General features: G+C 27.4%; 2 protein-coding genes across 5 annotated transcripts in view; one reads left to right on the top strand and one right to left on the bottom strand.

Moving 5' to 3' along the window:
- Positions 1 to 6,795, bottom strand: part of Apkc (protein kinase C iota type) — a 34,750-nt gene extending 27,955 nt beyond the window's left edge. Inside the window, exons 1-4 of one of the 4 annotated variants that reach the window (XM_074257749.1) lie at positions 6,655 to 6,795; positions 6,222 to 6,332; positions 4,276 to 4,354; positions 3,669 to 3,892 (exon numbers count right to left, since the gene is read on the bottom strand). In XM_074257749.1, coding sequence (XP_074113850.1) covers positions 3,669 to 3,892; positions 4,276 to 4,331 — 280 coding nt within the window. In that variant the 5' untranslated portion in view covers positions 4,332 to 4,354; positions 6,222 to 6,332; positions 6,655 to 6,795. Of the gene's footprint in view, positions 1 to 3,668; positions 3,893 to 4,275; positions 4,355 to 5,948; positions 6,197 to 6,221; positions 6,333 to 6,522 lie in introns of those variants that run through there. The other 3 variants (XM_074257748.1, XM_074257750.1, XM_074257746.1) reach the window with 3 other exon arrangements.
- A 29-nt stretch (positions 6,796 to 6,824) lies between these two features.
- On the top strand, positions 6,825 to 12,566 carry Morula (anaphase promoting complex subunit morula). The gene is made up of 8 exons (XM_074257751.1): positions 6,825 to 6,964; positions 7,341 to 7,580; positions 8,355 to 8,787; positions 8,858 to 9,093; positions 9,565 to 9,745; positions 9,915 to 10,325; positions 10,655 to 11,200; positions 12,127 to 12,566. Exons 2-8 carry the CDS (start codon positions 7,506 to 7,508, stop codon positions 12,564 to 12,566), a joined length of 2,322 nt encoding a protein of 773 aa, XP_074113852.1. The 5' UTR covers positions 6,825 to 6,964; positions 7,341 to 7,505.
- Positions 12,567 to 12,602: the final 36 nt, after the last annotated feature.

Below are 12,602 nucleotides of genomic sequence, written 5' to 3'. Positions count from 1 at the left end.
CTTCACTGGTCTTGACAAAAAAATCCCAAAAAAATGCTCAAAAATCAGGGCGTCATTCCTTTTTAAATTCCCTTAAAAAATTTGAAATTAAAATTTTGGAGTAAATATTGAAGATACTAAAAAATGAAAAGAGACCTTTTTTGTAGGAAATTTTATCCTCTATCAAAAAAGTTCTTATCACTTTTTTTTTATCTCTCATCATTTAGCCAGAATTCGAGTTTAAAATGCAACTGTAAGAGTTTTTTATAGGATCTTGTTTTTAGAAAATAAAAAATCAAAATTTTGGATTAAATATTAAAAATACAAAAAATTCACAAGAAACCTTTTTTGTAGAAAATTCAATTCTCTATCAAAAAGGTCCTTATAGATTATCTTGAATTTCTCACCGTTTAGCCAGAATAAAAAGTCAAAGTCAAATTGCTCCAATACCAAATTAAAAAAAAAAATAAAAATTATAATGAAAAATTTTTTTTTCCCGACGAAAATAATTTTGAAATTAAAAATAAAAGCTAAATGATCATAAACGAGGTCAACTGGTCTGATCGAGTATGATATGATAAATACGGGTGTTTTTGTTTTTGTTTACGGCATCATCCATATTATGTTTTGCAGTAGTATTTTTGTTCTGGCGTGTATTCTGACATTCAAACACCTCCTACAATTCATGCAGGATATAGTACAAGTTTGGCAACCCACTAACAGTAACCCTGGAGCAGATGTAAGCCAAGAGGGATAGAATAGGAGGGATAGTGGAACAGAATGGAATGGAAAAGTGGATCGAGGATAGAAGATGAAAGAGAAGAGAGGAGAGGAGAGGAGATGACACAACCGGGCTATATCGATGCCTCCCTTGACGCCGTACGAGTTGAGCTTCTAGGCGTGGCACATGCCGCTACCATAAACTATTATTCTACGCTATTCTACACCTTCAATGAATCGCCTGGTTTTGTTCCTCTTCGTGGTCATTATGATGATCGTCATGATAATAATAATAATCATCATCATCATCATAACCATCATCACCATCATATTCCACAACCGAGTGTTGACACACGAAATATATTTGCCCATTGTCATGCCACTCTCAATATTTCTAAAGAATTTGATTAATTGGCCTACTTCAATCATTTATTATTAATCTATCCTTCTGTTCTCGTGGAAATAAATCTATTGATTGCCCGAGAATACCAAGATAGTACATTAGAGTTTTTATTGCCCGAAAAATAATTGTTTTTCTTTCTAAAAAAATTTATTTCTAATTATTTTGGAGAATTTAATATAAAATTTTGCCACTTTAAGTTTGACTTGATATTCTGACTGAACGGTGAGAAAAAATGGAAATTCTATGGAAACCTTTTTGATAGAGAATTTAATTTCCTAAAAAAAAGGTCTTTTGTTATTTTTTTGTATCTTCAATATTTGACCCAAATTTTTGATTTTTTAAATATTCCAACTAGCTCATATAATCAAACACTTTTTAAATCGAATTTCAAATTTAAATTATGGCTAAATGATAAGAGATACAGGAAAAGTGATAAAGACTTTTTGATACAGAATTTAATTTCCTACAAAAAAGATTTCTTATAAAATTTTTGTATTTTTAATATTTAATGCAGAATTTGAATTTTTTTTTTTTTTTAGGATGTAAATTAATTAAACACTTTTATGTTGGAGTTTCATAATTAAATTCTGGGTCAATGATAAGAGATACTGAAAATTTGATAAGGACCTTTTTTATAGAGGATGAAATTTCTTAAATAAAATGTATCGTATCATTTTTCCGTATCTTCAATACTTGAGCCACAATTCGGACTTGAAAATCCGTAAGGGAAAGAACTATTGATTAAATCGTCAAATTTTTAATTAAACATTATAAAATTCGGTTTATTTATTCAAATCTCAAGCGACAGAGGAATATAAGTTTATTCAAAAGTCAAGTTGTAGTCGAATACGAACGGGAACGAGATTACATTCCAAAATAGCAGCGGATTGGAATACTTAACTATAAAGTAAAGTCACAATGCGACACGACTCGTTTAAATATTCTCAGATAACTCAGAGCTCATAATGTAGAACTGCAGAGAAGAGATTCTCTTTCAATCTTGTTATGTCTGTCATTAAGCAAATTACAACTTAAAACTCTTACTCTGACTCTCTTGTTATCTGGCATCCATTTTTTATTATCATCATACGTTATATTATATTATATTACTCTTTTATCGATGGAATGTATAATACATAACATCAATTCACTCTTTCATTTTAAATGTTGACGCGACCTTGATGCAATTGCGTCTATTCAATCATATTTTTTATTATTATTACTGAAACTTTTTTAAAATACAATTAATAATAATTTCAATTTGAAATTTTATGTTGAGAATATTTAATTATACAAATTATTTAGATTAATTTAAAGTCATTATTTTGAGTTTAATATTGAAATAAAAAAAATTTTTTTTTAATTTTAGTAAAAAAGGAAAAAAAAAAAAAATTTCTCTAAATTTTTAACCAAAATTTTTAACAAAAATTTTTAATAAAAAATTTTCAACTATTTTCAAATTTTTAAGTAAGAGAATTAATTTTACTGTAATTAGGGAAATTTCTGAAGTCAAAAAAAATTTTTTTTAATAAGAAAATTAGTAAGAAAAATATTCAAATCAAAATTTTACGCTACCTATCAGCGATATGAAAAAATCACAAGAGACCTTTCTTACAGGAAATTTAATTCTCTAAAAAAAAAGGTCCTTATCAATTAGTCCCTATCTCTTATAATTCCGCTGGAATAAAAATTTAAATGCACTCGCGTTAAAAAATGTAAATGACAGCGACATTATAAAAAAAAAAAGTATTTAAATTATTTATCATTATTATAATTATTTTTATCAATATTTCAAAACTCTTAAAAGCTTATAAATAAAGTAATATAAATAACAAAATTAATGTACGAGGGAAAGATAAATGGGGGTGAAAAGAATTTAAAGCATGGAACGATAAATGTAACAGACAGATACTTTCATTTGAGAGTTATTTTTTCTCCAAGGAAAACTAACGGTTGGTTGGTAAAAAAATTAAAAAAATGAGAACAGGAGCAAAGTACAAAGATAGTGGGTAGCAGAAAAAAGTAAAAGCTAAGGTATGAAGTAAAAGACAAATAGAACAAATGCATTCAAGAAGAACAACCGGGGAATGAAAGCATTCGCGCGAGTGACTTTATTGTTGAGACTTATTCATTGATTCTCTGTCTAGTCATCACTATTTTTTATATCATTCCATTTTATTCCACCCTTTATCTGCTCTTTCAATAAAATTTCATAATAAATAATAATAATAATAATTAATAGTATATTCTAAAATAAAAAACAGAGATAATATCCACAGAGTAAGTAAAGGGAGAAATAATGCGGAAAGTCGAGTTAAAAAATAAAGAAACCTTTTTAGAAATTGCAATTTTGAAAACAGTCGAGACCTTGATCGTGTCTTGAAATTTCGTTACACTGCTTATGCAGCAGTACGTGATTAAGTGGAGTTTCGGGTGGATTCATTGGTTTAAATTTAGGTAATAGTTGCGCTCCTCGAGTTTCAGTATTAGTCTTACGTGGTATGTTTTTAAACAACGCTAGAGTTAGTTTACTTGAGAATAAAAATAAAAAAGAGGCAAGACTGACCGTGTATCGTTATCTCGGTGTCCTTCTCGAGCTCGTACAGCCTCAGCGCTTCATCTAACTCCTGTTGAGATGCAATCCGACAAGGATCCCCCTCATCATCGACCCACTTCATCGTAAATTGATCTGCTCCGTTGCTCGACGAACTGAACCCACATATTGTTCTCATTTCCTCTCGGAGTGTGTCCACCGTCATCCCCGCGGTAATGTACGTGATTTGTACCTCTCTGTTAATGATAAACAATAAATAAATAAATTAAGTCCTTTTTATTCCCACCAATAGTTACCTATATTACTAAAAGAATAAAAATTTTTTTTTAGTGAAATTTAATGTCATTGCAAAGGTCTTGACTTGAATTTTTCCCTTATTGACAGATGATAAATAATTTATTAAATAAGATTTTTATAAAATAAAATTTTAATTGGCTATAATCGTAATACGACAATTGAATTATATAGATGCTGGGGATTATTATAAATATCTCGAGTTTAATGTATAAACTGGGAGTTTTAAGCATTCAAGTACCGTGATATTTTAATGATTTATCATTCCAATTATAATACATATCCATTATTATTATTATTGTTATTTATTACGATTATTACTTACCCATTGTATACGATTTTTACTCGTATTTCGTCGTTGACATCCGTTTGACCTGACATTTTTTTACAGAGTTTTCGTCTTCCTGTAAAAAAAAAAATTCAAATATTCATTATTATAATATTTATATAATAATAATAATAATAATAATAATACTGACATTTTTATTATTATTATTATTATTGTTGTTGTTGTTATTGTTATTATTATTTACAAAAATATTTTTAATTATTAACATGGAAAATAATGCAATTAAATTTTTTAATTTAGTTTTTTTTTTCATTTTGTGGTTTTTTGTGATTTGATATTTTAAAAAAAAAATAATTTAAGTATGTAGATATTAATTTTACAGAAAATTTATATCAATTGTTATGTCCAGATTAGACAAACGAATTAAATTTATTTTGGTCCTGATAAGTTTCAAATTATTTACCAAGATAAAATAATTAAAAAACCAAAAAAATATTTTGAAATGAAATAAGAAAAAAATACTGGACATAACACAATATTATTATTCTAGTTGTTGTTATTATTATTTATTTTAAAATAGAGCAATATAAATTAATATCTTATTGATTTTTCACGACCAACTTAAGGTTTATTTTATTTTTTATGCAGTCGGTTTATCCCGTGCCAATATTTTTCGTAAACACAACAAAAACCATCCGCAGAATCTTCCTCTCTGTTTTTTTGTCCGTAGACTAGATTTTCACGAGTTTACAGAAATAAAAATTTTTATTTCGTTTTAATTTTTATCTTGGCAATAAATTTAACGCTCTGGATTACTGTCAGCGAATGAAAAATTTCAAAGCTTTGACCTTAAAAGTATATTTAATACATATTATTATTTATTTTGTTTCAGATTTTTGATCCCGGATTTCGATGAGTAAGTTTATATTTTTTATTTTTCTTTTATTTCTTTTATCCCAGATTAAAAATATTTTTAATTGTTTTGATTATAAATTAATGATCAGTTTTTATAAAGAATTCAAAAATTTCACAAAACTGTTTACATCAATCCTTTTCAATTTTTTAAGCAATTATTTTTTTTTTTTTCTATTTACACAAAATTTATAACAAAAATTTATTTTAATTATTAAAACTTTTAATGGTCAGAGGTATAAATCATTGAAAGTGAAAAATAATCATAATAAATTTTAGCACAAAATCTTTAAAATTAAATTAATAAAAATAATTTTTTTCTGAAAAAAAAAAATCAAAAAAAAAAAAATTACAACAAATTTTCATCATAATCTACATCATTAAGAAATGACCTTGTATTTTGTCAACTACTGACATTTTCAAAGATATAAACTCATCCTGATGTTATACTTTTCAAGACCTTTCATTTGAGTACCCACATCAATTTTTTATATATTTCATATATTTATATATTTTATATATATATGTATATATGAAAAATATATCAAAAATGCATGTGGGTACTCAAATGAAAGCTCTTGATGAGTGTATCACCGGGATGAGCTTACATTTAAAAAAAATATCAATATTTAAAAAAGTACAATGCAATTTAACAAAATTAATTATTTAATGAAGCAAAATTTTAATTTTTTTTATTTGACAAGTTGACATAGTGACTACAAGATTACTAGTTACCATAATTTACAGTAAAAAAAATTTCTTCCCTGTAAATAAACATAAATAAATCAAAAACTCACCACAAAAAACTTTTGGTAATTCAAAGGGTAGTTCAAAATAAAAGTACGGATTAAACAAAATATCATTTTTCCTAGTTTTGCTCAATAGCGCCGTGAATTTAACATCCATTTCCGTTTTCATAATTAATAAACAAACCAATCAAGAGAAAAAAAATAGAATAATTAAACAATAAAGATAGCTAAATTAGTTAAACACCTCCCGAATTATCTTATCAGTAATTACAATAACAAAAATTACATAAAATAAAATAAGTATTTAAAAACAAAAGTTACCGCGAAGAGTTGCTTTTTAAAACTGAAGCATCAACAAGTCTTGACAGCAACTAAGTATTTTATTATCTCCTCTCTCTTCTCCTACTCTCAGCAGGCTGATAGATGGTAGGACTAAAATAAAGAGAAAAAATAATTTAATGACGTTTTGTTAATAAGAAAATGCAGTGACAAAACATTCAATCCAAATGTAACCGGACCATGTCAGATTAAGTCAGTAACGTGATATGTGTTCGCTTGAATACACAAGTACATATACACACAAAACTTGCATACACATTTTAGTAAATATATACAAACTTACTAATACTAGTTTTAAACGCTTGCATACAGACATACGCCCAATAATTGTCATCAGCGGTTAAATAATCGTCAATTAACCTCGTTTATTAGCGAAGACCTTAGTCTTGATCACTCGCATCACAATGTGACTCACCGTTTCTGGTATATACCAACAATTGCAGTTTCAAAGTGTACTTGGAAAATATCTAGTTGATGTTCAATAAAATCTTTGTAATTTGATGCTTGATTTTTGACGTTTAATGGAAACTAAATGCCGATGACATTTTTCGGAATTTTAGTAAATAAATATACAAATGTATAATGTATAAACTAAAAAAATTTTAAAAAAAAAAACGGAATTAAGGACACTCGGTAGTCTGTGAACACTCAGTCGCGTTGTCACTTGTTGTTTCCGTCGCCATTCTGAAAGAAAGTGACATCTGGTGGCGGGAAAAGTTTTGGCGGTAATTTTGAATTATTAAATTATTAAATTGCAAGTAAAAAAATACTTTTAAAAAATTGCTTGTATCATTTTATTTAAATTAAGTTTGCAGACATCTAAAAATTTTTAGAATTTTTTTTTTTTATTGAAATAATATTTAAAAAAAAATAAAAGAAAAAATTTCACATGCAATTTTAAAAAAAAATTTTTTTTTGTTCTAATTTAATTATTTAAAAAAAATCAAGAAATTTTGAAATTGTTTGAGTGAATTTTGGGTAGTGAAAAATTTTTTAAATAAGTGTTTTTTTTTTTTTTTTTTTAAATAATTTCGAGTTTTTAAATTTTAATGAATTAAATTTTTAAAATGTTAATTAATTAAATTTTTAAATTTACAACAGTTAAATTGTGCGGCTTAAAATTTTTATGAAAACCGACCTTATTTCAAGACTACTTTGAGGTTATGCCAATTTTTGTGATAAACAGTAGAATTTATGTAAATATATGAATGGAAGCTGTTTATGTTTATTTATTTATAATTTACATTCATGGAATTTTGAGATTTAATGATGGCTGATTTATATGGATGCAATGAAATTGTTGACAAGATTATTTATGCTTTTCCTATTCTCAATGGACAGGTAAGAAAATTAATTTTTTAAATTATTTTTAATAGTTTTTAAATTGACAGATTTTTTTATTTAAAATATTGAATGGAAATTAATTTGGCATATATTTTACAATTTTTTTAAAAATAAATTATAGCAAAAAAAAATTGCCATGTAAAAATTTTTAAAAATTAACAATTTTTTTAAAATAATTTTTTGGAACAAATTTATTTGTTAAAAAAAAAAAAATTGTCAAGCGACTGCTAACTTTTGTCATAAGTATTGGAACTATTTCAAAATAAAATTCTATGGGTAAAATTTAAAGAAAATTTTTGCCGACATTTAAAAATTTTAATAATTTATTTTATTGAAAAATTATTTAAAAAAAAATTTTTTTTTTTAATTTCACATGTAGAAAATTTTAAAAATTACACATGCAATTTTTCAAAAATCTTTTGTCATTATAATTTAATAAATAAAAAAAAAATTAAAAATGTCGGCTAACTTTAGTATTGTTATAATTTATTTATGAAAAATTAAAAATGACATTAAACATAAATTAGCAATCACTCAATCTTTTTTTAATTTTTTTTAACAAATAAATTTTTTCCAAAAATAATTTTAAAAAAATTGCATTTTTTGTTTTTTAAATTTCTACAAGTCAATTTTTTTTCTATTTATTTTGCCATAATTTATGCGTTAAAAAAATTCTTAAAATTATCAAATACCTGCTAAATTAATTTTTGTTAAATAAAATAAAAAAAAACCTTACCTTATTAATTTACTAATAATTAAAAAAATTTCTAGATCCATTCAGACTGCACAGACGAAGAGTTCCTAGCAATATCCAAGGAGCTAGAGTCCCAGAATATATTTTACCAAGTAAAAGAACTGGTCTTAGAAGAAATAAAACGCCACGTGCGTGAAAAAATAGCTCCAAAATTTTGGCACGAGTTCCAGTCACTGGACAGCGACGATGACATCGAAAAGTACGGGTTCGAGCGGTTCAAAACCGCAGTCGATAATCTGTACACCGACTCAATAGAATTCTTGGCACTGCTGAAGCGGCTGGAAGGACTCACGACCTCTAATTACTTGTTGTACGGAGAACCTAATCATCTAGCTCAATTCAAATTACTTTTACGAGCCACTCTGTCTAATCAACTGCCGCTGGCTCATGAAACTATCATCGAGTTGTTTTATAAGGTTGCCTTTAATGTCTTCTGCAACACTGACGCTGGTGAGTAATTTTTATTTAATGCATTAATTTATTTACTTACTTACTTATTTATTTGTCTGGATTATTTCAGATTCAAACGATGACGCGGCAGAGTGTCGCGGTTGCATCAAAGACTTGGATAATTGCGAGTGCCAGTCCATCGTGTTTATGTTTCACGAGACTAATAGAAAATTGATGGAATTGGAATTACTTGAGAGATTAGTCGGCAATGTACTTACATCTTTAATTCACATTAGGATTAAAGAGCATGTACATCAGATGTGTGATAAATTATTTGATGTTTCTCAGCTTAATGCGCTTGATAATGTAAGTAATTATAATTATTTCATTTATTATTTATTGCTGTCGACTATAATTAGTTTTATTTTCATTATTTTTAGTTGACCTCTCTAAATAATTTATTTATTTGTTTATTTTAATAAAATAATACAATTAATATTAAACAAAATTTTAAAAATAGTAGATTTAATTTTAATTTTTAATTAATAAAATTAAATTAAATTAATAATTGTAAAATTCTTTGAATTTTTTTTTACAATACAAAAAATCAAGAGATTTAAGAATTTTTTTTAATTATTCTATTTTTGATAAAATTAAAAAAAATTTTTTTTATACTTAATTATTTATTAAAAAAAAAAATCTTAAAAATTGTAAAATGTCTTTTAATTTAATTAAGAAAAAAATTATTTTTTTTTTTTTTTTTTTTGTAAAAATAATTTATCAATTTTGTGAAGCAAATTTTACTCAATATAATATGTAATAATATAAATATTACAGTGGCTGGAAACAGTAGTAATGAGCTGGTTAAAAAGAATTTACTCAGGCGGTTCATCAAAGACAGAAACGCTTAGTGAAAATATCCGTGAAGCAATATTAAAATTCAAGAGAAAATTATCGCATTATTTGTATGAAACTTACACAAAAATAAGAATTGAACAATTATTTGATATAATAATTGGTACGTAAAAAGTTGATAATAATTGATATACTTTAAATACTTAAAAAATTTTTAAAAAGTCGCTCCAAATTTTTTTAAATTTAAAAAATCGAATTTTTTTTTTTAATTTTTGGTATAATTTTATAGAAAAAAAAAAAATAAGTTTCTGAAATTAAAAAAAATTTTTCAGAATACCCAGACTCACAGCCAGCAATCGACGACCTGCGTTTATGTCTAGAACGAACAGATCTCCAAAAAGCCTTGGTCGTAAACTTACAAACAGCTTTAAAAAACCGACTGCTCCACGCAGGTGTCAACACTCCAGACGTATTAACGGCATACATTGCAGCAATAAAAGCGCTCCGTCAACTGGACCCTACTGGAGTTTTATTAGAAACTGTATCAGAGCCAATAAAGTCTTATTTACGCAGCCGTAGCGACACTGTTCGGTGCGTGGTCAGCGGACTGCTGGACGATTTTCCAAGTGATCTCGCTGACGAGCTAGTAAAAGGAGAACCTCTCCAGCTGGACGATGGATCTGCTGATGAAGAGAGTGAAGACTGGGAAAAATGGATGCCTGATCCTGTTGATGCTGATCCTGGTAATTTATTTTATAATTATCATAAAAATTTTTAGAGATTTTTTTTATTGAAAAAATTATTACAAAAAAAAAAAAAAAATTGCACGTGTAAAAAATTAAAAAAACTGCAAGTGCAATTTTTTTTTTATTTTTTTGTTTTAATTTAATTATTAAAAAAAAAAATAAAAAAAATTTAGAACAGTTAATTTGAGTCAAGAGACAAATCTTGGCCAAAAAAAAAAATAATTTAAAAAAATTATTTTTTTTTTAATTTTCGGAAGACTTCTAAAATAATTTAAGAATTAATTATTTTATTTTAAATAATTTTAATTTTAATAAATTATTTACAGCAAAATCAAACCAACGACGTATGTCAGACATAATTTCGATGCTGGTGAACGTCTATGGAAGCCAGGACCTCTTCGTTAACGAGTACAGGAGCCAATTAGCAGACCGACTGCTCTCTCAGCTGAATTATCACACCGAGCGCGAGGTCAGGCACCTTGAGCTGCTGAAACGCCGGTTTGGAGAGAACCAATTACACTTCTGTGAAGTTATGCTCAAAGATATTTATGACTCGAAGCGCATCGACGGATTGATTCAGTCGAATGTCAATTACACCGCGGAGAAATCTGCGTTTGACACTTCGGCGCTGATTTTGTCCGCGCAGTTTTGGCCGCCGTTTAAAGAAGAGTGGAAACTTCAGCTGCCTAAGTTCGTTCAAGACCAGCTGGATAAATACGTGAAGGCTTATGAGACTCTTAAGGGCAACAGGACTCTTAGCTGGAAGCCACATTTAGGAAATGTTCACTTGGAAATTGAATTGAAGGATCGGAAACTTGATCTTAATGTCGCTCCTATTCATGCGACTATTATTGTATTGTTTCAAGATAAAAGTAAGTTTTTGTTTAAGGTAGTACCCTCGCCAGAGTCGTTTTCTTAGGATTTTTTTTTTAATTTTGGCAGAATGTTCATATAATTTTTCATCGATTGGCGCAATTTGAAAATTTTTGACCATCTAGTTTCAGAGATATTTAATTTCAAAGTTTGAGTTTTGAACGCTCTTATACATTACGGGATATCTAAAAGTTTACCTACAAATATTTTTATATCTCAGAAACTTTTCTTAGGATCTTTTTAAAAAACTAGAGTAACGTTAACTAACAACTAAACAATTTTTTAAAAATAATTTCATTGATAATTACCACACAGTTTCACAGATACTTATTAATAAGTGATGAAAAATTTACCTAGACCAGAGTAGCCGAGGAAGGGATACGTTAATAAAGCTATGGCAACAACGCAAGTTTTGTGAGCCAAGAAAAAAGTATGAGACGCACATGCGCTGAAAAAATTGAAAAGTTTAATGTACGTTAGGTGTAATATTATAGTTATTAATTTTATTTATTTAAAAAAAAAATAACAATGATTATTTTATGAAAAGTATTTTTCTATATTTATTAAAAATTCAAAAAAGTTAACAATTTTAATTTAATAATATTTATTAATCTTTGATAAGTTATAAAAATAATAGTCAGATGAAATAATAAAAAATAGTAAAATTTTAAATCAGTTAATATATCAACACAAAAAATTTAATTACTGATTTTTCTGAAAAAACAAAACAATACTGTCAATTATTTTTTTTTTTTCCAGACATTGCAATTATATTTCCGAATAAATGTATGTAAATAAATAAATTAACGCATGTATCAAAACACTCTAACATAAACTTTTGACAACGGAAGACGCGAGGGTTCTACCTTAAATTGCTATAAAATTGTAATTTTCTTAAATTCATTAATGATAATAAATTTTTCAGACGAATGGACCATCGACGAATTATCAGAAGCGATGCACATACCAGCGACAGTAATCCGCAGGAAAATAACCTTCTGGGTGTCTCAAGGCCTTTTGAAGCAAACATCAACAGACGTGTTTCACCTCCAAGAAGAAAGCTCGAGCAAGAACCGATTGATCTCCGAAGTGATCGAGGAAGAAGAGGTCGAGAGCGCGATGGCTTCAGCTAGCGACCAACGGGAAGAAGAGCTCCAAGTTTTCTGGTCCTATATTGTCGGAATGCTCACTAATTTGGACTCTATGCCACTGGAGAGGATCCACCAGATGCTGAAGATGTTCGCGTCCCAAGGGCCGGGTGCTGTCGAGTGTGGATTACCTGAATTGAGGCAGTTCCTCGATAAGAAAGTTCGCGAACATCAATTGCTTTACTCCGGAGGGCTCTATCGGCTTCCTAAAATCTGAGTGTTGATTTTTAGTTGTTGGAAGAAAGCATAAGCA

This window comes from Cotesia typhae, unplaced genomic scaffold, assembly GCF_013202065.1.
Source record: "Cotesia typhae breed Kobodo isofemale line unplaced genomic scaffold, CoteBio_Ctyphae scaffold_45, whole genome shotgun sequence".
NCBI classification, from domain to species: domain Eukaryota; kingdom Metazoa; phylum Arthropoda; class Insecta; order Hymenoptera; family Braconidae; genus Cotesia; species Cotesia typhae.
The sequence above is the reverse complement of the archived record's forward strand: the minus strand, read 5'-3'. Positions and strand labels throughout refer to the sequence as shown.

Coding starts and splice junctions, on each gene's coding strand:
- Morula (XM_074257751.1), top strand. CDS start 7,506: ATGATGGCTGATTTATATGGATGCAATGAAATTGTTGACAAGATTATT. Junction 8,788..8,857: donor CTTCTGCAACACTGACGCTG/GTGAGTAATTTT, acceptor GGATTATTTCAG/ATTCAAACGATGACGCGGCA. Junction 9,094..9,564: donor AGCTTAATGCGCTTGATAAT/GTAAGTAATTAT, acceptor TAAATATTACAG/TGGCTGGAAACAGTAGTAAT.